The 26,209-nt window shown below is 40.2% G+C and overlaps 1 protein-coding gene across 1 annotated transcript in view; it reads right to left on the reverse strand.

Moving 5' to 3' along the window:
* FRMD4B (FERM domain containing 4B) overlaps window positions 1-26,209 on the reverse strand; it is a 201,335-nt gene that overhangs the window by 132,297 nt on the left and 42,829 nt on the right. Inside the window, exons 4-5 of the mRNA XM_070738195.1 lie at window positions 25,287-25,379; window positions 23,441-23,525 (exon numbers count right to left, since the gene is read on the reverse strand). Of these exons, the coding sequence (XP_070594296.1) occupies window positions 23,441-23,525; window positions 25,287-25,379 (178 nt within the window). The remainder of the gene's footprint in view (window positions 1-23,440; window positions 23,526-25,286; window positions 25,380-26,209) is intronic.

Raw genomic sequence — 26,209 nt, forward strand, 5'->3', positions numbered from 1 at the left:
GCCAAGAAGCACCGCCGCCCGGCTTCACAGAAGAACTATGGAGCTGTCACACGGTCTGGAGGCTCAAACGGAGGTGGGGGATCCCAATAGGGAATTCCAGGGGAGGAGCTTTGACGTCACGGAGACATCCTTCCTGGCTGGCCGAAATGTGGACTCCAGGAAGGACGTCTTCGTGACGTCCAAGCTCCGCCCCCCGGAATTCCCTATTGGGATTCCCCACCTGCATTTGAGCCTCCCGACTGGCCGACAGCTCCGTGGCTCTTCTGCGAAGGTGACAGCTGGGTGGCGGCACTTCTCGGTGTTCTCCCGAACCTTTGCCGAACTTTTCGGGTTTGGGTTCGGGAGAACGCCGAGAAGCGCCCAGCTGTTTCAAAAGGTGACAGCCAGGCGGCAGCGCCCAGTGGAGCGCCGTTTTTGCAATTTTTTTTTTTGGCTTGCATGCATCGGTTTTCCATTGTTTCCTATGGAAAACATTGTTTCGTCTTAACAAACTTTTCGCCTTACGAACCTCCTCCCGGAACCAATTAAGTTCGTAAGACAAGGTATCACTATTTTTTTTAGTTAGTGCCCAGGGTACTTCTCAGTGGAGTTACCAGTTTCAATTATAGTCAGTAAGTAAAGACTGAGGACATATATTTGCACTTCCAATGCATCCATTGGACATGGCATTTTCTTCTATAAAGATCTTGTCTCTGTTTCTTTTTAAACAACTTATGAATGCCAGTGCAACACAACTTCCTCAGCCTTTCCTTTCTCTCACTCCATTCACTCTTCCTTCATATACTTGTGTTAGTCTCACTAGGCACACCAGACCAACAAATCAGTTCTACGGGAAGGCTAAAACTACATATATTATTGGATATAATACAACATTTTGCCAGTATGATTGGTTGTAGCTCTTCTCCATCTTAGTTTCAGTGAATTATATAGGTGAATGAGTCACTTGCCCATAGTATCTAGCCATTTTGAACTGGGAACATGTTTTACCATTTGTCACCTTGGTAATGCAGCTCTGTATGTACCTCTCCATCAAGGCCATCTTCCTTATCTTTACAGTTTGTTTTGCAAGTTGACCTTCAATCCTATACTGTTCATTTTGTATTTAAAAACCAACCTGTAATTACATATTTCTGGTAAACATTCTCTAATTCAAACCTACTCACGTATCATATACTTGCTATAAATCAAGAAGCATACAATAAACTTTAGCTCTCACATGTAGTCATTCATATCTATGAATTACTTTCCCACCAAAGTGGTCCTTATTTTTCTACTTGCATTTTTACATGGTTTTAAACTGCTAGGTGGGCAGAAGCTGGGACAAGTAACAGGACCCCACTAGGGATTCAAACCGCTGAACTGCCAACCTTCTGATTGACAAGCTCAGTTCTTAGCCACTGAGCCAGCGCATCCCATACTTTTTGGGAGTAGTACCATAAAATTATGTATCAATGGAAAGATAATTTAATCAAGAATATAATGCAATAACTTTTATGAAGGATTTGCTATTAGAATAGCAGTTATAAAGAAGACAAGTGAAAATATAAAAAATATATTAAAAATATAAAAAAATTATCATCATTTCAGTTAATACTTAGTTGGGTAACCTTTAGCATGAATTATGGCCTTACAATGTCTTCCCATGGAGGAAGTCTTCCCAAGTCTTTTAGTTCTGCAGCTGTTATAATGTGAAACCAAGATTGAATGATTGTTTCTATTAACTGGGTTTTATTGCTGGGTCGCTTCCGACTAACAAGTTTCTTTAGTTGCTCTATAGATTTTTCAATTCAATACACATTCTTTTCAGGAAAAAATATTTGGATTTCACATGAATAAGTATAGTTCTTTAATGTATCAAGAATAAATCTAATAGTGCCTTTTGTTCCTTCAGCTTTTTAAGAGAACTCATCTTCACAATAGTCCATTCCTCATCTTGTTTTTAATCTTCTTTGTTTTTATTGTTTGCCTGTGAGCCATCCAGGGTTGGGTTTTTAAAAAGGGCATCTATTCAAATGTTTTAAATAATAAATAACTATCTGGCCATTTTTACAGTTTGATAATGCGACTATGACAGTGATGGCAAACCTTTTTTTCCTCTGGTGCCAAAAGAGTGTGGGCGGGTGCTGTTGCATATGTGAGAGTTCCCACACCCATAATTCAATGCCTAGGGAGGGCGAAAACAGCTCCCCCCCAGATGCCCTCTGGAGGCCAGAAATGGCCTGTTTCCCAACTTCTGGTGGGCTCAGTAGGCTCGTGTTTTGCCCTCCCCAGGCTCCAAAGTCTTCCCTGGAGCTGGGGGAGGGTAAAAACGCACTCCCCCAACCCCGGAGCCTCTCTGGAAGCCAAAAACATTCTGCCAGAGTCCCTGTGCTAGCCAAAAATCAGCTGGCCAGCACACACATGAACATTGGAGCTGAGCTAGGGCAATGGCTTGTGTGCCAGCAGATATGGCTCCGCGGGCCACCTGTGGCACCCGTGCCATAGGTTCGCCATCACTGGACTATGACAATCCATTTCTGCTGCCTTAGGATAGAAGAAACCACTCATATTTTAGAAAGCCAAAGCATTCCAAAATATGCAGGGCGAGATTTCTTATTTTTTTCCAAAACATTTTTCTTCTGCCCAACCTTTTACATAATTCATTAAGGTTAATAGGACTGCTTAGCTTTCTTCTAACAGTCTTGAAACCGATGTGGCAGGTGCTTCTATTTCACGTAGATAAGCACAAAGTCTCAGTTTACAGGTGCTATCAATTACCAACAAATGCAGTGTCTTTTTAACATATTACAATTGATAAGGTACAGTATTTATAATCTGTCTCACCATAACCTGTATCAGCATAGCTGGCCTGTTTTCCCCCCTCCTTGCCTTTCCCCTCCCACCTTCTCCCAATTTAAATTGTATGCAGGCTGAGCCACTCCAAGCAACTGATGAAGTGAGCAGCAACTCATGAAAGTTTATGCCTTTTAATAAAATGTGTTAGTTAGAAAAGATGCTACCAAACTCTTGATTTGCAGTAGAGACACCATTCTTTTCTTTGCTGTGAAACTTCTGTCATGGAGAATTATCTGGTACAGGTAGTCCTTGACTTACGACAGTTCATTCACTGACCATTCAACGTTACAACAGCACTGAAAAGAAAGTGACTTACGACCATTTTTCACACTTACAACCTTTGTAAACAGCAACACCCTGGTCACATGATCCAAATTCATACGCTTGGTAACTGTCTCACTTTTATGAGAGTTGCAGTGTCAAAGGGACATACGATCACCTTTTATGACCTTGTAAAAAAGAAAAGTCAATGGGGAGGCCAGAGTCATTTCACAACTCTATTACTAACCTAATAACTGTAGAGACTCACTTAAGTGGCAATATTTGCTTAGCAACAGAACAGAAATTTTGGACTCAGTTGTGATTACAGTATATGTTGTAAGTCGTCATACAATTTTATTGGAACAAATCCTTCTGTAGAAATTTGATAGAATAAATCATTTTCTGGGATTTATGAAAATCTAGTTCAGATTTTAGTTTAGTTTAGTTTAATCAGATTTGTATGCCGCCCCTCTCCGCAGACTCGGGGCTGCTCACAGCAACAACAACACAATGTAAAACAAATCTAATATTTAAGTTAATTTAAAAAACACCACAAATTAAAACCAATCGTACACACTAGCGTACCATGCATAAATTTTATAAGCCTAGGGGGAGGGAACATGTCAATTCCCCCATGCCTGACAACAGAGGTGGGTTTTAAGGAGCTTACGAAAGGCTAGGATGGTGGGGTCAACTCTGATATCTGGGGGGAGTTGGTTCCAAAGGGTCGGGGCTGCCACAGAGAAGGCTCTTCCCCTGGGTCCCGCCAAACAACATTGTTTAGTTGACGGGACCCGGAGAAGGCCAACTCTGTGGGACCTAACTGGTCGCTGGGATGCGTGCGGATTCGTGCGGCAGATTTTGCCCATGCTTAAATTTTAACCTTCTTGCCAACAACTAAAAAAACTAACATTTAATTCCTGAATAACCATAAGCAAGTGCAGCTTGATCCAGCGTTCACAAATTCAATGTCCTGCAAATCTATGAGCATTACAATAACTACTTTCCCAAGTAAATAACATGGCTGAAGTCCAAAAGTCATACTAGCAGATTTCTGGGAGCAGAGGTTAGGAAAGGTTACTAAAAGTAAATAAAATTATACAGAGGTTCTGGAGATTTCCAAACTAATACAGTCTGAGCACTGACTTATGGGAGTAAAATTATAACTAGTTTGCAATCAATTTGTTCTTGAAGGCTACTCTCATCAGAAAAATATAGATGCATCTTTCTGGAAGATATCTGTGGTGGAATGCTAGGAAGAAGAATTTGTGAATAGGCAATACAAACAAACAAACATACATTTTCGTCAATAACCACATTCCAATCACCTGCTGAATGAAATAAGATTATGTTTAATTCATAGGGTTCTTGGCAACCTGGCAGTGCCCCCCTGTCCAGGCAGTAGTCTACCCTTTGTGTAGACATGTATGTATCCGTGTCTATGCACACACACATAAATATATACATGTGCACATACATAGATATCTTTGAGGCATGCATGCAAGTTAGTACAGGAATTTTGTTTACTCTTCTGTTCTTTTTTGCCCTCTGCACGTATTTGGTTAAATTTTCCAAGTTCTTTTTAATTCCTTTTATTAGGGTTCCAATGAAAGACAAATATAGCTAAGATAGATAAACATTACAAAGTTATTTTAATGCAATATGTAGATCTGTTTAGGTTAACTTTCAAAAATAAGCTGCACATGTTTCAAGAAAGTCCTGTCAAAAATGAAAGACCATCTTTTAAAAAAAACTTGTAATAAGATATTTGAAAACGAATTAATCAGGAGATGTAGAATAACATCTCCTGTAAGAAGGATTTTGTCCAAACAGAATAAATAGAAAGGATCAAGTTGGATTTCAAACAAAATAACACATGAAGTAACTTTCTGTACAGTTTAGGTAGAAAATGTTTTGTACAGAAGTTTTTGTAGAAAATATTAACGGGAGCATTCTCTCTTTGGAGGATCAGAAATGTTACAGGGTGTTAACTTCATTCTCAAATTATCTACCATAAAAGAAAATGTTTACGTATAACAGACATAAAAATATGTTGCCAAGATAATTAAATGAATAGATGTAAGAAAAAATTATTTCTAATGAGGCAGCGCAGAAAGAAGTTAATCCTACCAGTATGTGATGGTTTTATTTATTGGGGATAATTATGAACAGTTTTTGCAATATTTATTATGGATTGCAAACTGTTTTAGATTAGGGTCAATTAGTAGCAAGGACATGGGAAATAGGGCAGATCAGTTTGTGGCTTACAAGTTCTAGAAATAATAATTTAGCATATGGGACATTCAAAATCTTCCATTGCAGAACCATTGCCCTGTAGAAACAATGGGGAGTATCTTGGATTGAGGATTAGGGACATCCATCAGGAAGGGATGAGTAAAAACCAGAGGACCACAACCATGTAATTCACACCCTTTTTTGGCAAATAACATGCATCTGATGTAAAACAGGCCTTCAATCATGTAATCATGGCTGCCTTCCTGACCTTTTAAAAAAAACTTTTTCTCCTTTCTTTCAGGAGAATTTTTCCAGGGCCTCACTCAGCAGAATAAATAAGCTTCAAATGATGTATGCCAGTGTAAAGTAAAATAAGTGTCAGGTTCCAGTAGAATAATAAAGAATCCACACACAATCCTGGCTTGTAATAAGTTCTTTTCCTACTAATCCGGCATGAACTGGCAAACACTATCAATTGCAAAGTGTAAGTTTTGTCAGAGCTGCCTATGCCATGTTCCATACAACCTTTATACCTGTGCATACCCCAGTGGTTAATTCTTATACAACCCTTCACTGGGTCTGCAATCAGTGGAGGCTTGTTGAATAGCTGTTTCTCGACTGTTCCAGAAAGTCGCATGTTGTCTGTCTGACATCATTGGTAGGCATCCATGCTGACACCCCATCACAGTAGCAAGCCCTCACAGCCCGGATATCAGGTTAAAGCCTGTTCCCCCAGCGCAAATGGCAGCTCCAGCCTGGCAGGCTCACTGGAGCTGATACGCAGCACCCTACCAGGGAGACAGCATCAGAAAGATAGAAACCAGAGTGAACCTCAAGTTGACATTACTTCATAAAACATATTCTTATTTACCATGTCCTTCCTCTTGAACCTCTAGATATTTGAGTGTACCTTTCTCACTTGAGTTTCAGAAGTTTGGTGTTATGAATTGCAGGCAGGTTGGTTATGATTATCCTTTCAGAGGATGAATTAATCCCATTGTACTTTGAATATTGATTGCTGGCTTCTTTTTCTTTCAGTTATTTAAAATATATAGTTTTAGTTTTAAGAAATGGAGTGCTTATCTATGTTTTTCAATCCCAGTTTACAGATTTGGGGAGTTCTATGCCACTTAGAGTTGATTGATTAGAATGGCTTATAAATCCTGGAAATAAATACCACCATTTAATTCATAATCCAGGAAATACCATGAATTGTGCAACCTAAAGTAATTGGAATCACCTGTTGCAAGCTATGAGAGAACTATATCAATCTTCTGTCCAAGTTGGCCAGCAGCTGAAGCCCACACATTTGGACGATATCCAATTGGGAAAGTTATAAAATGAGGGGATGGGCCCTGATCTGCTTAATACGGGACTATATTAGAAGGGTACTGCAGTTTTAAAAGTGTTTCCTTATGTGTTCCCTGCCCCACCTTAATTAAGCTTTGAACTGTTGTTTTAAAAAATATAGGCAAGTCTTCTTCATATTCCACTCTATGCCTTCCTGGCTATTTTTATGCTTCAGGAAGGAATCTGTTCAAATTAATGGGCACACAGGGAGCAGGCCTTGTATTTTTGTTTCTATCTCTTAGACTAATTCATTCCCTTCCTTCTGCCTTTGAAGTGGTCACATCATTGACCCATTATCACTATATTTAGCTCACCATCCTCTATTGCAGTGTTTCCCAACCGTGGCAACTTGAAGATATCTGGACTTCAACTCCCAGAATTCCCCAGCCAGCATTTGCTGGCTGGGGAATTCTGGGAGTAGAAGTCCAGATATCTTCAAGTTGCCAAGGTTGGGAAACACTGCTCTATTGGACCCCTATTGATTGACTTTTTCCTCTGTGCTTACAAAGTCCCTGTGTACCCATAGATTAGTTTGGGCCATGGTCTACTGAAATTGTCCTTGTCCAACCTTCACTGCCTCAACCTTTCTACAATAGTTACACAACAGCAAGAGGTTTACTCAAGGACTGATAGCTTCAGAAGGCCATTCCAATAGGTTGGAAGAGTGGAGAGCTACCATAATAAATCCAAAGATTCAAAAGAAATTGATTTATTTATTAAATATCAATAGTTTTATATTGGAATACTGTACACTTAAAATCAAGTTCACCAAACTGAGGAAGTGAAATGCTCAGCAAGGGTTTATGTTCAGAAGCAGATGGACTGACATTAAACAATTGCAAGAAATAAGGATGAATGCACTTATTTGTAGGATGGTAGCTGTGTTACTTTTCAGAGGCAGTAAGTATCCAATTTTCACATCAGCGAATGACATGTATGCAGGGGTGGGCTACTGCCTGGATGGGATGGGGATGCAGTGGGGTAGCGAAAATGGAGCTCCACCCCAGAGCACCCAGTTTGCACTGAAAGATGTTGAAAGAAAATGCAGGGCATTCGGCATAAGCCACGCCCACAGTGTGGTAGTAAAGATTTTGGTAGCCCTTCACTGCATTTATGCATGCTTGTACAAGATCCCATAATGTCATAATGTGTTTGGGACATGGATAGAAAAGATGCGCTGTGAGCCATGGTACAATTTTAGAAATGCAGGAAAAAATAATGTAAGATTATATAAAGAAAGAGTTATTTCACCAAGTGGGATTATGGTATGTACAAGGGATTAAAACTTTATTAAAAATTTGAAAATTATGATTAGGCCCTGGCTTGCAGATTCTGCAGCAAATCACAAAAGAATCATAAGGAATTAATTCTAGAATTTGGGATACTGTCATCATTTTAAAAGATTGCTCAATCCTGGACCTGCATATTCTCATCTCAATTTATGAGTTCTATTTTTAGGAACCAGAATGATATATCTAATATGCACTATGTATATTTAAGTAGTCAAAGAAAGAGAAATAGAAACCATTTGGTGCAAGGGAACACTCCTTACTCCCAGACAAAGTGACAAGGGAATTGTGAAATGTTTGTTGTAAAACTTTTAAAAGCTTTTGATGTATTGTAAAATTGGCAGGTATCCAGACTTTATAAATACTACTACTAAAGTAGCTTTGGTGTGTGTGTGTTCTATTCCAACAATGTTAACTGCGTAATCAACAACAACAAAAATCTCTTCATTGTCTTCTCCCTTACTAGCAATCTTTTGAATAAAGACAATAAACAATGATACTAATTAACAGTCTGCTTTTATGCAGAACTACTAGAAAGGGAAACAAATAGGTTGAGTTGAAGTACTTTCTGTAATACTGCTTAGAACTGCCGGATCTGTTACGGAAACTGTCAATTTTAAGTGATATGCATTACATTTTGGCAACATACATAAGATCAAAAACACCGTTTGGAAAGGTTATTAAATGGCTTGGTATGTAGACATCAAAAGAATTGTTTAATTTTAAACAGTGTTTTTAAAGAGACATAAGTTGAGTTGCCTATAATAGATGTCTCCTAAACTCTATTTTGAGGAACAGCTACAATTAAATTATAATGTATGGCTCCAAAAGCCATGCTATATCTATTCTATATATATTTATCTAAACTTCTGACTGAGATGACTTGTATAGAATTTTCATTTTTACAGAATTATGCAAAGCAACTTTCCAATTTTTTAACTTGGACAGTGGAATGTGTTATAGAAGGAGAGAGAGAGAGAGAGAGAGAGAGAGAGAGAGAGAGAGAGAGAGAGAGAGAGATATCTGTATTCATTAACTGTGTAGTACAATAACTAGTCATGCCTATGTTAAAGTAAACATTATACAATTTGCAAAGTGCCCAGACTACTTTCTTTCTACTTGCCTTCTTTCCTTCCGATACTGGTGTCACATGGTCATAATAACAGGATCTGGCAGTAGCATTTCCTTAAGTAGAAATGTCATTGTCATTTCCAGTTGTTGTATGTGATAGGCATATTTTTGGCCTTAATTATTCTTAGTCCGCACCCACGAAAAATCCTAATTAGTATCTAGTTTGACCATCTGAATTTCTGAATAACGGGCAGCAGCAAGGCTGATCTAGAATAATCAGGGTTAGCCTCTTGTCTAGTTAGTGCATGGACAAGAAAGTCCACGGCTGTAGGTTATAATGGGAAATAAAATTAAACCAAGACAGTCTGGAAAAATGCAATGGCAAAACAGTTTGCCCCAAAACTGCATGGGTATATCATATAAGTCATAAAATAAGAATCAAGCTTGGTTCAAAGACATCTTAGAAGATGAATATCTGACAGCATCTCCTAATATATGCTCACTTTCTGATCTATGAACTACTTTGCTGGAACTAGCAGAGGGGAGATTTTTATGGCACTGGATTCTTTTCACAGCAATCCTCTTCATTAATTCAGAAGAAAAGCAGAAGTCCATCCTTGCTCTTTTCACTCATTCCAGTTTGTGAGTGACCACCCAACTAATGCTTTAGTAGAAACCTGTGATATTTAAACTGTTTCTGAGTGGTTGGAGAGCTAAATTGTTAATCTGCTTTTATGTTTAAAAATACATTTCATATCCATAATCAAGCAATGAATCAATGAGCAGCTAGAAGCAAACAAAGTAATAACTAAAAGCCAACATGGATGTGTCAAAAACAGATCATGCCAGACTAATCTTATTGCATTCTTTGACAAAATGACAAAATTAGGGGACCAGAGAAATGCTGTCGATACGGTTTACTTGCATTTCAGTAAGGCATTTGACAAAGTAGACCATAACCTACTACTAGATAAAGTAGAAAAGTGTGGGATGGACAGTAACACCACCATATGGATTCAAAACTGGCTAATCAACCGCACTCAATATGTAGTGCTCAATGGAACTGCATCTACATGGAAGGATGTATGCAGTGGAGTACCCAAAGGTTCTGTTTTAGGCCCAGTGCAACATCTTCATCAATAATTTGGACAAGGGGATAGATGGGGAACTCATGAAATTTGCAGATGATACCAAATTGGCAGGAATAGCCAACACTCCAGAAGGCTCAAAATAGAGAAGGATCTTGACAAACCTGAACATTGGGCAATAGTTAACAAAATGAAATTCAATGGTGAAAAAAGTAAGGTTCACCATTTAGGCAAGAAAAACAAAATGCACAGATACAGTATACAGTATGTGGTACATTGCTCAACTGTAGTAACTGTGAGAGGGCTCTTGGAGTCCTAGTGGACAACCATTTAAATATGAGCCAGCAGTGTGCAGCAGCTGCCAAAAAAGCCAACACAATTCTAGGCTGCATTAACAGAGGGATAGAATCAAGATCAAGTGAAGTGTTAATCCCACTTTATAATGCCTTGGTAAGACCACACTCAGAATACTGCATTCAGTTTTGGTTGCCATGATGCAAAAATGATATGGAGACTCTAGAAAGAGTACAGAGAAGAGCAATAAAAATGATTAGGGGATTAGAGGCTAAAACGTATGAAGAACGGTTTCAGGAATTGGGTATGTCTAGTTTAATGAAACAAAGGACCAGGGGAGGCGTGATAGCAGTGTTCCAATATCTCAGGGCTGCCACAAAGAAGAGGGAGTCAACCTATTCTCCAAAACACCTGAGGGTAGGACAAGGAGCAATGGGTGGAAACTAAACAAAGAGAGAAGTAACTTAGAACTAAGGAGCAATTTCCCAACAGTTAGAACAATTAACCAGTGGAACAGCTTGCCTCCAGAAGTTGTGAATGCTCCAACACTAGAAGTTTTTAAGAAGACGGTGGACAACGATTTGTCTGAAGTAGTGTAGGGTTTTCTGCCTAAGCAGGGGGTTGGACTAGAAGCTCTCCAAGGTCCCCTCCAACTCTGTTGTTGTTATTTTATTTTGTTGGCTGCTGCTGCCTTGAAGATTTTCTAGAGGACAGTTGGGACAGAAACATTCAAATAATTTGTCCCTTGTAATTTTGTGATTTTGTCAGCCCTCAGAGCTGTAATCCTCATATCAGGGGAAAGATGCATGTTGAACAGGATCCGTGTAAATGCAGCTGACTTATACAATTTCAAATTTGCCCTCCATTGGACTTATGCAGGAAAATCTTTAATAATGTTATAGTCAGATGCAGTGAAGCAGTGATCTCTAGTATGACGGCTGGAGTATTACAAGAATGTATAAGAATAGTCTTATTTCATTCATGAATTGCTGACATGTATGCACATGAGATCTATCTTCTATAATTTCAGTCATCTATGCCTTTATTAACCGTTTGAGCCAGCATCTGATTTCTCACAGTGGTTATGCCATCACCTTCCATATTAGTCTGTCCAAATGTCAACAAAAACAGCACAGAAATAGGTTAGTGAAATGAGTAGGTATTAAGAAAAAAAGGCAGGTTAATAGGCTAGAGAGGGCTGAAGGTGATGACAGCAAGCTCTGGGACAAGAAATGCTATGAAGAAAAACCACACAAATAGATAAGAATAGGATCAAAATAGATAAAGATATGATGGAGCACCTGATAAAAGAATGATTTCAGGCCAGACAGAAATACTGCCCCAAAGGGATTGGTTTTATTGGTCACTCATAGGAATGGAAGGGACCTTGGAAATCTTCTAGTCCAACCCTCTGCCTTAGGCAGGAATCCTTATGCGTTCCAGAACAACCTTTTCTTGAAAACCTCCAGCAATGGAATGCCCAGAATCCCAGGAGGCAAGCTGTTCCATTGATCAATTGTTTTTATTATCAGAAAATTTCACACATTGTTTCTTGTCCTGCCCCTAGGTGTTCTGAGGAATAAATTGACCCTCATCTTCCCTTCAAGTATTGGAAGATGACTATCCTGTCTATCTTCAAGTATTGGTAGATGACTATCCTGTCACTCCTAAGCCGTCTCTTCATTAGGCTAAATATACCTAGTTCGCCATGCCATTTATTGTATGATCTATCCTCCAGACTTCTGATAATCTGTGTTGCTCTATTATTATTAGCCTAATTTGATGACCATATCATTATTTTTATTATTGAGTTTCATAAGTTCTTTCTGGGGCTACCTTTGAAAAGTGTTCGGAAACTTCAGATCGTGCAGAATGCAGCAGCGAGAGCCATCGTGGCGCTTCCAAGATTCGCCCACGTTTCCTCAACACTCCGTGGATTGCATTGGCTGCCAATCAGTTTCCGGTCACAATTCAAAGTGTTGGTTATGACCTTTAAAGCCCTACATGGCATTGGACCAGATTACCTCTGGAACCGCCTGCTACCGCACAAATCCCAGCAACCGATAAGGTCCCACAGAGTTGGCATTCTCCAGGTCCCGTCGACTAAACAATGTCGTTTGGCGGGCCCCAGGGTAAAAGCCTTCTCTGTGGCGGCCCCGGCCCTCTGGAACCAACTCCCCCCGGAGATTAGAATTGCCCCCCCCTGTCTTTCGTAAACTACTCAAGACTCATTTATACCGCCAGGCATGGGGGAGTTGAGATATTCCTTCCCCCTAGGCCATTACAAGTTATGCATGGTATGTTTGTCTGTATGTTTGGTTTTATAGTAAGGGTTTTTAGTTGTTTTATTATTGGATTGTCACATGCTGTTTTTATTATTGTTGTTAGCCACCCCGAGTCTACGGAGAGGGGGGGCATACAAATCCAATTAATAATAATAATAATAATAATAATAATAATAATAATAATAATAATTGTTATTATTATTATTATTATTATTATTATTATTTGTGATCTTTCATAAGTGGTTTTTCTACTACGAGCTGTTTTCTTGCTTATCCACCAGCTTCAGATTTGAAGAGTGAGAAATGAACAGTGGTTGCTGGTTTGGTAACTTTCACATAGTCCCTCAGCTTTCAAGAAAGTCCCTTGTTTTACTGTTCTAAAGATCATGATGACCACCAGCCCCAATTGCAAGAGTGGGAAAAGATATGGAGTCTTATTCTTCAAACAAGTTTAAATTCATGCATGAATTGGCACATGTTCTTCTAATTATGACCCTGGTTACACATACCACAATGTGGTACATTCAGTGCATAAGTGCACCAGAGTGCCTTCCGTCCCCTGTCCTAATGTTTCTTTTTTACTAGTATCATGTATATAAATACTATTATATGATGGTCTTGGCATATTCGGGTTTCTTCCCGGGTAGGATTTGGAAATTTTTGGCAACTTTTTGACGAGGTCCCACTCGTCATCTTCAGGCTGGTGTTTCTGTCCTTGTTCTAGGGCAAACAAGGCTGGTGACAGGCTGGTGTTTCTGTCCTTGTTATTGACAGGCTAGTGTTTCTGTCCTTGTTCTAGGGCGAACACAGCTGTGTTCACCCTAGAACAAGGACAGAAACACCAGCCTGAAGATGATGAGTGGGACCTTGTCGAAACGTTGCCAGAAATTTCCAAATCCTACACAGGAAGAAACCCGAATATGCCTGTACCCGTGAAAATCTACGAAAACAAATACTATTATATCTTTATATACCACCAATATGTACTTGACAAAACAAATAAACAAACAAATAAAATAAATTAAACAGGTTGGGGCAGCATTCTATTATGCTTGGACAACGAGCCAAATAGAGCATGCGGTAAACTTGCATTAAGTTACATGAGCATGGTGCAGTTTGAAACAGAATGACTTGTCTGGTGAATGGAACTGTAGTTATATTTTCATCAGAAACGTCTAAGAGCCACCAGGTTAAAATGTGGTCAGCAGAGAGGGGGGTAAGTAACTCTTTGGGCTATAATTTGCCACACATTGAATATCAGACATAATAATAGCTTTCACTGAAAGAAGGAGAGCATCTCTAATATTCACACCTGATAATACTTTGGCTTTTTGCCTGCCCTTAATGCCTCCTGTCATGTTGCCTCTTCAGTAGACACAATCTGCATGACGCTCATACACGAAAATAAATTATTTTGAGCAAATGACCATGGGGATGCTGTACCAGTTGCGTGAAAAATGGTTATAAATCACTTTTTGGGTGCCAATGTAACTTTGAAAAGCCACTGAACAAATGGTTGTAAGTCAAGGACTACCTACATAGGAAACAAAAAGACTAGTAGGGTCATATGACAATTCTAAATGATCAACAGCAGAGTTACTGATGGATGAGATATAGCTGGACAAGATGGTATTGACACTGCATAGAATCCTATGTCTAATATGCTGTCAGTTGGACACAATGACTTGCTGTAGATACTGCTGCCATGCCCCTCACTACAACACCCATAAACCTCAATAGAGAATCTGACTAAAACTGTTCCTAAAGCAAAGAAAAGGAATCAAACATGAAATGTTTAGCAGGGTTGGCAACTGATAGCTCAATCCAGATGTTAAGCTGAAGCTAAAGTGGACAATAACATATATCCATCCTAAGATAAAATACAGAAAATAGTATAAGGGCAGACTAGATGGACCATGAGGTCTTTTTCTGCCGTCAGACTTCTATGTTTCTATGTTTCTATAAAGAGCAGTCAATGTCAACAGTAAGCTCACTTGACCCACACTTCTTTCCAATGAATGGTTTAATAAATAAATAAAAAATTCCAGCCCTGAGTAAAGATGGGTGTTGGGCATTCTTAACTATGATAAAAAAAACCTCTTAAGTAAAGAAGATTAGCAACCTTTCGAGGTACTCCACTCCGTTTGCTTTTTTATGGGGCCTATTTGCAGAATGCCACTGGTGTTCTCTTTATGCTCTGAGCAAACAATAAAATAAATTACTTTGAAAACCAGGTGGGGCCTGAAACAAATACAGACTGAACTGTGCCGGCTGGTTTATCCTAAAGGTGTGTGAAATCTTGGTTTCAGTTGGAAAGGCCTTGTGCAATACACCTTGTTAAGAACTGGGCTAGTGTCAAAATAGTTGCCATTGTATTCACGCCAACCTCACCTCATAAATAACTGAGTGAGTTTGAGGCATTTTTTTTTCCTGTCCAGCCTGTCCATCTGAAAATAAAAAGAATAGAAGCATCCGAAAGAATGTTATAAAGCCCATGGCTTTTATAGAGGCTCGGTATTTACTTGTGAACCATGCCTGGAGCAAGGGAGTATCTGGATAGTTCTAAGACAAATGGGCCAGCAAACCCAATAATTGATATCTTTGCTTAGAGCAGAAGCATCCCAACCTGTTTAAAAGACTTTTTCAAAGGCCTGTCTTAACAAATATGAAGCATTTCACAGAGAAACGTTTCAACGGTCCCAAGGAAAAAAGGTCATATGTCGGTGATGCATGAAAAAAGCCAATGCAACTTTCGGTACTGAACACAGTTCTAATCTTGTACGGCTCTTCCCATGGTACTACCTGTTGTGGTTAGCTCTGGCCCAGCTCCTGCCCCAAGGACTGTGGATGTGGGGGAGACATCCACATGCTGCAGGCCTGTTTTGCCCCCGGTGGAATCTGATGATGAAGGCTTCTCTGACCAAGAAGACATGAGTGACAGGGAGGAGGAGAGTGTGGCAGACAGCTCAGAAGGAGATCAATTATGTAGCTCCTCCTTGGATTCAGAACAAGAGTTAATGATACAGCCACGCATGCGGAGAGCGATGCATAGGCAACAACAACTGAGAGATTATTATCAAAGAAAATGAGGCCACCTGTGGTTGGGTGGGGCTGTGGTAATTAGTGAGGCTGCTATAAATAGCAGCCTGTGGGTTTGCCCATTGTAGAGGATTATCTGATCGTTTGTTGTGTTTCATGAGTGCTTTACTGACTTTGACCTTTTGTGTGCTGATTTTTCCCTGCTTTGAAACTAAACCAGGGCAAAGTGTGTTTCACTTTGTGAAAGAAGAAGGACTGTGAATTGCCTCACAGCTGCAAGCTAAGTATCACAGGACTGATAAGGGACTTGTACAAATTACCAGTTTGTCTGGAGAAGAGTGCTCTTTGCTATAACAAAAGAGGGCTTAGTTTAAGTGAATTTTCATTATAAAGAACATTGTTTTGAATTTGCAAACGTGTGTGTGTGTGTCTGAAATTTGTACCTGTGAATTTTGGGGAGGATTCTACCAGAGAACCCGACAGAACACTACCTACCTCATTAACTATCCAGACTGGCTCTTTCACTATCATGACAGGGCATTTTTTCTGCTATGTGTTTTTTATAAGTAGCTTTAAGGGACCTGATCTGTTCATATAAATACAGTATAACCATTTTGGACAATGGCTAGCTTCACATACCTTGCTAAGCCATATTTCAATTTCGTTTTGTTTTGAAGTGAAATAGCCATTTACTGCAGCCTAATAAACAATCCTGTAGTCCCAGCAATGGGACATTCACTACAGCAGGGATAAAATTACATTTGGGTTATATATTAATACCCTGTTTCCCCGATAGTAAGACACCCCCGATTGTAAGACGTATCGGGGGTTTCAGGGGGGTCAGCTAATATAAGCCGTACCCCGAAAGTAAGACATATGTCTTACTTTCGGGGAAACACGGGGGTATTGCTGGGGGGGAGCCCGATGACGTCGCTTCCAAGCTCCCCGCGCGCCCCTTGCCTTCGCCTCGCCGCAGCGCCACTGCCTCTTCCCCGGCTTGGCAAAGCAAAGGACGGCGCTGGTCCAAAGCGAGGCGAGCGGGTGGCGGCTTGCAGCGAAGGCGCTCGTCCCAGCAACCGAGTCCTGCCGAGGCTCGGCTGCAAGCGGCCAGCGAGGCTGATCGGCTCCGAGGCGAGCGGCCGGAGCTGCGCCCTCCTTCGCCCGCCTCCTTTCCGGCAGGCAGGTGGGGCTGCCCAACTGCGCAGAGCGGCTCCTCCCCTCCAGACACACGCTTCCCCGACACGCGTCTGTGGCTCCACGCGTGCACGCCGCTTGGAGCCCTGAGGTTGAACTTGGAAAAGGGCTCACGAGGCTCCTGTCCCGCGGCTGCCCTTCTGGACTCTGGGGAGATGCCTTCGGGAACGCGACCCTTTCAATTTTTTTCCAATGTAAGACATACCCCGAAAGTAAGACATAGTGGGGCTTTTGGGGGTAAAAAGAAAGTAAGACACTGTCTTACTTTCGGGGAAACACGGTATGAACCAACCTCATTTATCTTCAAACATTTACTTAAGGGCAAGCTTTAATTCACATGTCCTGAATTAAAATACAGTGTCAGTGTCCTCTTGTTCATGCTGCGTCAGGGGTGGGCTCCTCCTGGTTCGCCTGAACTGGTGGTAACCTGCTGGTGACATCACGATGACATCACTGAACCAGTTCTGTCGGTGCCGTGGGCGCCGACATCTTTTAAAACATTCTTTAAATTTAAGCAAGAGCGTTGTTGAGTGAGTTTTACCACATTTTACCAGTTGGCCATGCCCACCCAGTCACTTGACTGGTCACCTGACCACTAAGTTGTGGGCCACCCTGAGTCTGCGGAGAAGGGTGGCATAGAAATGTAATAAATAAATAAATCAATAAAGACACAGCCATCTGAAGCAAGGCACAGAAAAAAAGCCACGCACACAGAACCCGGCAGTAAAAAAAATTGGAACCCATCCCTGATGATCTGTGGACAAATGATAGAAGAAGATGAAAAATAGTCATCCCTTGGAATCAAATTACAGAATATTTTAATATGATGTTATTCTATTTTCCGGTCCCATGAAATACCCTTCTTGGCGCCAGTTCTGAAGAACACATGTTTATTTTTGATATTACAGTGGTACCTCAAGATACGAACCCCTCGTCTTACGAACAACTCGTGATACGAACCCGGGGTTCAGAAAAACCCCTGGGAAGCCGCGCGGCTGTTTTAAAAGGTGACAGCCGGGCGGCGGGGCTTCCCAGAAGCCTCCCGAATGCCGGTTCGTAACTGGAACAAAGTTCGTAAGAAGAGGCAAAATTTTTCTGAACCCCGGGTTCGGTTCGGGAGGTTGCTGGGAAGCCCCCCAGCCTGGCTGTCACCTTTTAAAACAGCCGCGCCGCTTCCCAGCTGTCTCCCGAAGCCAAACACGGAAGTTCAGCTTTGGCGTTCGGCTTCAGGAGACAGCTGGGAAGCGGTGCGGCTCTTTTAAAAGGTCGCAGCCAGCCTGGGGGGCTTCCCAGCACCCCCCCGAACCCGGGTTCGTGGTTCGTGGGGGTGCTGGGAAGCCCCCCAGGCCGGCTGCGACCTTTTAAAACAGCCGCGCCGCTTCCCAGCTGTCTCCCGAAGCCAAACGCCAAAGCCGAACTTCCGCGTTCGGCGTTCGGAGACAGCTGGGAAGCCGCACGGCTGTTTTAAAAGGTCGCAGCCGGCCTGGGGGGCTTCCCAGCACCCCCCGAACCCCGAACCCGGGTTCGGGGGGGTGCTGGGAAGCCCCCCAGGCCGGCTGTCACCTTTTAAAACAGCAGCGCGGCTTCCCAGCAGTCGCCAAAAGCCGTTTTTTTTGCGGGGGTTTTTTTGGTTGCACGGATTAATTGACTTTACATTGTTTCCTATGGGAAACAATGTTTCGTTTTACGAACCTTTCGTCTTACGAACCTCCTCCTTGCACCAATTAAGTTCGTATCATGAGGTATTATTGTATTTGATACTTCAGTCAATTATTACTTTACTGAAACAGTCAAACAGTTAATAAATGTTAAGTAACTCATAAAATTATAGATCTAGCCAAGTTACTGTACCATACCCCACTAAGCTTCTCCACTCCAGGCTACTACATTTGTGGGAGTTTTATGAGTTTTCTGATTGGGACAGTCCTTTCAGTTTAATTATTGAGCTAAGCTGTACATGCAAGAATATATTATTGATTACTTTCACCCATTATTAAGCTTAGAAATATTACACACTTCTGCTACATAACAGAAGTGGTAGAATTGAAGCAATCCGCAATACTAAAATTGAGAGGAATGACTGAGATTGCTGGAATATAGATATATTTTCTGTTGGATGCGTCATTGTGTCATTTGCATCTCCAGTCTAATGCAGATATGTTGGACAATAAATAAATATGAATTCTTGAGTAAACTTCAGTAGTCATGGGAAAAGAAGAGGGAAGATGCCATTGATTAAGTATAAAATATGTGTTTGTGGGGGAGGAAAATAAACAGAAAATTTTCACAATAGAGCTGGATAAACAGTTGAGTCCATCAAATGTTCTATATTGGTACTGGTTATTCAATTTTTATTTTCTACTATATAAGCCATTAGCAGTTAGATATGAACTATGAACTGCAGATATATAACATTTCATTCAGAATAGTGAAAGTAAGCTGAATAAAAATTTCCTTCCATCTAAGTGAAATGAGAATATGTATTAAATGTTCAGTGTCACTAAATGTCAAGCATTAGGGCATGGATGTCAAATTCACAACGTCATGTTGTCATCACATGACATATCATGATGCCCCCCTTTTGCTAAACCGGGGGTGGGCATGGCCAGTGCATGACACATTCGGCCCGTAGACCACCAGTTTGACACACCAGCATTTAGGTATAACATATAATATATCCCAATCATATTTTCACACAGGGATTTCACTAATGAGAACCATTTAGTAAGATTAGTTTGAGATGAATAATATCTTCCATTTAACGTCTAGAAGTAGAATCAGGTCTGGAAACATCCCTGATGAATACTTGGGAATGGAAAAAATAAAATTGCCTCAGTCATATATTTATATAATTTTAAGACACAAACATACTTAGGTTATTGAGTTCCTTGTGGTCAACCACAAGGCTAGTGGTTTAGAGGATTTTAAAAAAGATGAACTGAAATAACAGAGGAGTTGATTATAATTCTTACAATAACAGACTTGCTAATTTTATTTATGGCTTTTCAACAATTTGATCTAACAATTCTCTGATTCACCAGTCTAAATATAATAAAGGCTCTTGGATATTCTTAATCTCTAACATTAGAATCTGTTACCATTGGCTTTGCTAGAAGATCTATAGAGAGTTACAGATCAGCTAGGTTCTGCTCTTGAAAATCAATAAACAGATACGTTTTGGAGAAGTGAGTCTACTAATTTAGTCCTTAGGGAGAAAGGCTAGATTACTTTCAATCTTACTAGCTACCAAAGGGCGTGCATAAGTGCACTAGTGTGCCTTCCATCCCTTGTCCAATTGTCTCTCCTATATCTCCTATATCTTTTCTTCAATTCATATATCTTTTCCTCTATTCTTCATTGACGTATTTTATTCTTATATATTTTCTTCTATTCTTTCCTTGATATATATTACTACATGTTTATTCTCTTCAATGTGTATTGTGTATTGGACAAAATAAATAAATAAATAAAATAAAAATAAAAACTCACTCCCTGCCTCTGTGTTTGAATGACAAGGGACTAAGCAAAAAGAAGTTTCGTGTTATAGTGCAAATATTTTTTTAAAATACATTTACTGCATTCTTGGAGTTGCCACCCATTTTCAAAAGCACCTAGAAAAACTGGGTTTGGGGACAGAATTCTTCCCTTGGGCCGACTAGCTGGTTCCACAAGAAACTGGTATCATTTATTCTGATACCAATTAGTACACACCTAGTGAAGTGCAATATGCTGTTCTCAGTTCAAACTACTCACTAAGCAGTTAAAACTTTCACAGCAATTCTCTACAATATTTGTAGTATTAAAGATCACTGTAGTTATAACCTGTTCCTCTCAATCCCAAACAACAAAACAGGTGAAATATAATCTTTATATTCTGAGTATACAAGGAGTCCTGGACTTACAATTTAATGGAGTCTGCCCATCATGGTAATAAGTTGTAAATGTGATGGCTTATCCTGGAAGGAATGTTAATTACACGGAAAGATAAAAAATATAGAAGTTGTAAAGTGGGTAGCCCATATGACTGTAATCGTTGTTAAGCAAATGCAGTGGTTGTAAAGGGAACACCATTGTCATTAAGCCAACATTACAATTGTTAAGGGAACCTGTAGTTTCCTCTGAGGCGTATGGACTGAAAATCAGAAGCAAATGCCTGTTTGTGGCAAAGAATCCTAAATCACAGTTATATGGCCCAGGATGCTGAAATGAGTCATGGTGATGCAGTTAAGTGTTCTGGCTTAGGCTTCCTGATTAAATAAGATGGCACAAATGGCATCCCGCAAACCTCTTTTATTTGTAATGGCTGATAATTATTTTCATTTCCAGCCATAATCAATTCAAACAGGAAGACTGCAGTCTTTCAGGGAAAGGCAGATAACACACATGAACCTTGCTCTTCTTTGGCAAGCTGCCAAGCACCAATTTGCAGGAAAATTTGGCAAGTCCAAACAGAAATAGAGTCTAAGTTGTAATGATGAGAGCTAAAGATGAGCTGAGTTGCTTCTTGCAACAAACCCTTTCGTGTTCTCCATTTCTATAGCTTATGGGAGGGGCCAATTATCTCCAAGCATTATTGCCAAATAGTTCTTCCCCTCTGGAACTGTTCTTGCCTTTTGGCAGCTCTGCATATGCAGGCGTTGAGATCAGGATCCCCCTGTTCCTCTGCCTCGCTCATGCCAGCCTCTGGAGGTTCTGGATTTAGCACAGACCTCCACAATGGCCCTGGCTAAATCCCTGCCTCTGGCACCAGGCCTTCTCCAGACTCCAGGCCTGGCCCAGGTTCCTCTCCAGCCTCCTTGCTATACGACTCTGCTGCCAGCTCCATAGGCTGCTGGCGGACCACAATATTAAGAACAGTGATTGGAATGCTACTTATTGTAGGCTAATTGTGCTGACTTCCAATTGTCAACAGTTTGGTAGGCAATTTAAGTCTCATCGGTTCAAGGTTATTGTGAGCCGCTCTAAGTCCTTCAGAATTGGGCAGCATACAAGTCAACAAACAAACAAAATTTGACTAAGCCTTCCCTTATTCTAAGGTTGGTAAAATGAGAACCCACACCAGTGATGGCAAACCATTTTTTTCCTCAGGTGCCAAAAGAATATGGGTGTGCACTATCGCGTGTGCCTGAGTGCCCACACCCATAATTCAATGCATGCGGAGGGTGAAAACAGCTTCTCCCGCACCCCCAGAGGCCCTCTGGAGGCTGGAAACGACCTGTTTCCCAACTTTTGGTGGGCCCAGTAGGCTCGTGTTTCGACCTCCCCAGGCTCCAAAGGCTTCCCTGGAGCCAGGAGAGGGTAAAACTGCCCTCAACCATCCCCCAGGAGGCTCTCTGGAAACCAAAAGTGCCCTCCCAGAGCATCTGTGTGAGGCAAAAATCAGCTGGCTGGGACACACATGCATGTTGGAGCTGAACTAGGGCAATGGCTTGCGTGCCAGCAGATATGGCTCTGCGTACCACCTGTGGCACCCGTGCCATAGGTTCGCCATCACTGACCCAGACTGTTGGGAGCAATATGCTGGCTCTGTAAATCACTTAGAGAGGACTGTAAAGCACTGTGAAGCAGTATATAAGTCTAAGTGATATTGCTATTAATAAGTGGCCATAAATACAGGCTGGTTTCTGAGCTCCTGAAAAGCAGTCGTGGTAGCGGTGTGTGTGCCTTCAGAACTTCAGAATCAAAACAACAACAACAACAACAAAAACAACAACAATAATAATTTATTAGATTTGTATGCCGCCCCTCTTTGTAGACTGCCTTCTAAATGCCTTCTGGGGAGGGGAGAGGCACTAAACAAGTTGTCATAAGTCAAGGACTACTTTCATAAAGATGTAAATATTCTTTGACCACCCTCACAAAATATATATATACCTGTTTTCACAAGTAATTTGTAATTTCCACTTTGTTCTGGATATGCCCACAACAAATGAAGGAAAATATGTTCACAATTCATTTGCCTCAGGTAAAACTGTTCTGCACTACCATTTTTGGAAATATGACTTCACAATGGTCAAAACACTTATTTGACATGAAAAAAAACCCTTCTCTTGACATGCCTGTGAACAGAATGGCAGAAGTTGTGATTTTGATGCATGCTTAAAAGGTTGCTTAAGAAAGCTTTATTTATACATTCTTTTCCAATGAGAGAGTTATAATAAAAGCCAAATCTTCCACAGCTTTCTTTTATGTACACATTTAAAGCAATCCCTCTCCCACCCCAAATATTCCTTTACTCAACTTTTCCTCAACCCTATTTTTTCATTATCAATGACACCTGCTCTCTTTTGGAGCCTGTTGCTCATTCTTTGTATTTGAGAATTGATGTGTGCCGGCACACATTTGCACATGTGAGAAAGAAAAAAAATACATTTTCTTTGGTTGATGGGGACTTAAATCTAGAAGTGCATCAATTACTTATGTGTTTCATTCCGTTACTTTTATGTTTACAGCTATTGAAGTATAATCTGCAGTTGTATGGAAAATTGAGCCAAATTACCTGTTGTACACAGGACTTTGCATTGAGGAAAAAGAGTTCAACTGTGGTCTTGTCCTTCAGAAATGAAATGCTTTCTATGTAAAATCTAAAAGAAATGAAAAGAGGGATAATTTTATTGTCTTGTAGTAATCATGCAGTTCTAAGTCAAAGGTTAAAAACCAATGTGGTTCTACTGCAAATCAATTCAATTAGTCCAGCAGCACTACGCAAAAACATTAGTACGATACGTAAAACGAATCAGATTATCGTTTAAGTCAGCAAAGAAATTCAATTCCCAAGAGTATTTTTCAATGAAACCATAAAATATTACTGCAATAAAAGATTGCAAGCTGAAAGAACCTATCCATATTGCACACTTTTTTTAAAGAGTGAGAAAACAAGTTGCCTACACAAAATACAATATTCTGATATTGAGTATCTGATTTTTGAAATGTTTAGCAGAGATATACTGTAACAGATAAGAAGTAGAAAAAAGAAAGGACAAGCTACATTTAGCGAGATGCCATACCTATTAGGCTGCTTCATTTGGTAAATTATGGGTAAAGGTTTTGGTAATATATCATGCTGACACCAGATGTTTTTCCATGGTAACTTAGCAGTAAGTTAGCTTATTTAAGACACTGTTCTTAATAAGCTGAAAACTTATATGCTGAGTTTAGATTTGCTTATCTGGTCAAACAATAATCGCAGGTAGATTTGTATCACTGGACCTACAGTGACATTAGGAGTCAGCTAATTTGAAATTGGGAAAATAAAACAGCACTCAAGGGAGGGCAATTTTGGCAATTCTGCATATCAAAAAAAAGTAACTCTAGGCTATAACATTCAAGATATACTGTACACCCAAATTCGTATATAGAATTTCTCATTCACTGCACTGTTATTACTTGCACCTGCTGAGAAGTCATTTTCAAAAGTGAAAATTATAAAAGGTTATCCATTTTCTTCTATGGCTGAAGGTGCTGAGTTTAGTAATAATCTTAACTGAAAATAACATTGGAAAGGCATTAGATGAAACTGATCTCATTTAAAAGATCAGAAAAAATTTCATGTCTGTAATTATTGCTCTATAACCTACTGAACATGTGGGGTTACCACACATTTGGAAGACTAGGAAGTCCCTTCAAAGATTTTCTTTAAACTGTACTTCAAATGTAAAAACACTAGTATCTTCTTCTTAAATATAAAAATTACCACAAGGGATGACATAGAATACTGGTTCAGAAGTGATAGGAAAATGTGATAAACACAAGTTCATACAAATGTCATCCTATGTTAACTTTAAAAAAAAATTGTCCTACTTGTTATTGATAATAACAAAACCCTTTAATTCCTTTAAAAAAAACATTTTGAATACAAGTAAAAATTTCACAGTGCAACTTTATTTTGTATTGCATAACTTTATTTTGTTGTTATTGCTGTTAGTTACAAAGTCGCAAACTATCACAACCCCATGGACAATGTTCTTCCATGTCTTCCTCTGGAGTCCATTTAAGCTCACATCAACTGCTTCAGTGACTCCATCCAGCCACCTCATTCTCTTTTGTCCCCCAGCTTCTTTCGTCCCCAATTTCTCCTCAATATTTCCCAGCATTAGGCTCTTCTCCAGTGAGTCCTTCCTTCTCATTAGGTGGCCAAAGTATTTGAGTTTCATCTTCAGGATTTGGCCTTCTACAGAGCAGTCAAGGTTGATCTCCTCTAGGACTGACTGGTTTGATCACTTTGCAGTCCAAGGGACTCGCAGGAGTCTTCTCCAGCAGCAGAGTTCAAAGGCCTCAATTCTTTGGCACTCAGCCTTTCTTATAGTTCAACTTTCACAGCCATACATTGAAATATTTATATTTACCTGACTGCAAAAAACAAAGTTGCCGGACCTGGTTTCTTAGGTAAATCATGATCCAAGACTCTGTGATCTAACTGTAGCCAGACATTGTGCCCCCTGAAAAATATCAAAACAGAAGAGGAAATATAAGAAATCAATGCTTTTAATTCACACAGTTGAGACTATTTCTCTAAAAATGAAGTTGGCTAATTCTTCTATTTTCTTCATTTTGTTTATTTCCTACCTTCATTGCAAGTACAGATAATGTAGCATTTATAAATATATATGTATGTATGTATGTATGTATGTATGTATGTATGTATGTATGTATGTATTCATTCATTCATTCATTCATTCATTCATTCAAGTATGTATTGGTGGTATACAAAGATATAATACATGATACTAATAAAAGAGAAACATTATGACAGAGGGCAGAAGGTATTCTGGTGCCCTTAGGCACGCCCCTTACTGACCTCTTAGGAATCGGGTGAGGTCAACAATGGATAGTCTAAGGGTAAAGTTTTGGGTTTTAGGTGATGATACTACAGAGTCTGGTAGTGAGTTCCATGCATCAACTACTCAGTTACTAAAGTGGTATTTCCTGCAGTTGAGTTTAGAGCAGTTTATTTAAAGTTTGTACCTGTTGTGTGCTCGTGTGTTGTTGTGGTTGAAGCTGAAGTAGTCGTTGAGAAGAAAGACATTGTAGCAGATGATTTTATGGGCTATGCTTAGCTCGTGTTTAAGATGACATAGTTCTAAGCTCAAAGCTGTGTGCATAGCACACCGGTAGCAGCAGGAGTGGCAATCCCCGCCTGCAGGGGATGTCTTAATTTGGGGAAAACAGGGTAGGTACCACTTCAATTTGAGGGTGGGCTGCATGACATCATGCTGCCCACATGATTGAGGAATTTTTTTTGGACAGCACTGGCTTAATGGCCTTGAAA

Source organism: Erythrolamprus reginae, chromosome 2 (assembly GCF_031021105.1).
Source record: "Erythrolamprus reginae isolate rEryReg1 chromosome 2, rEryReg1.hap1, whole genome shotgun sequence".
Taxonomy (NCBI): domain Eukaryota; kingdom Metazoa; phylum Chordata; class Lepidosauria; order Squamata; family Dipsadidae; genus Erythrolamprus; species Erythrolamprus reginae.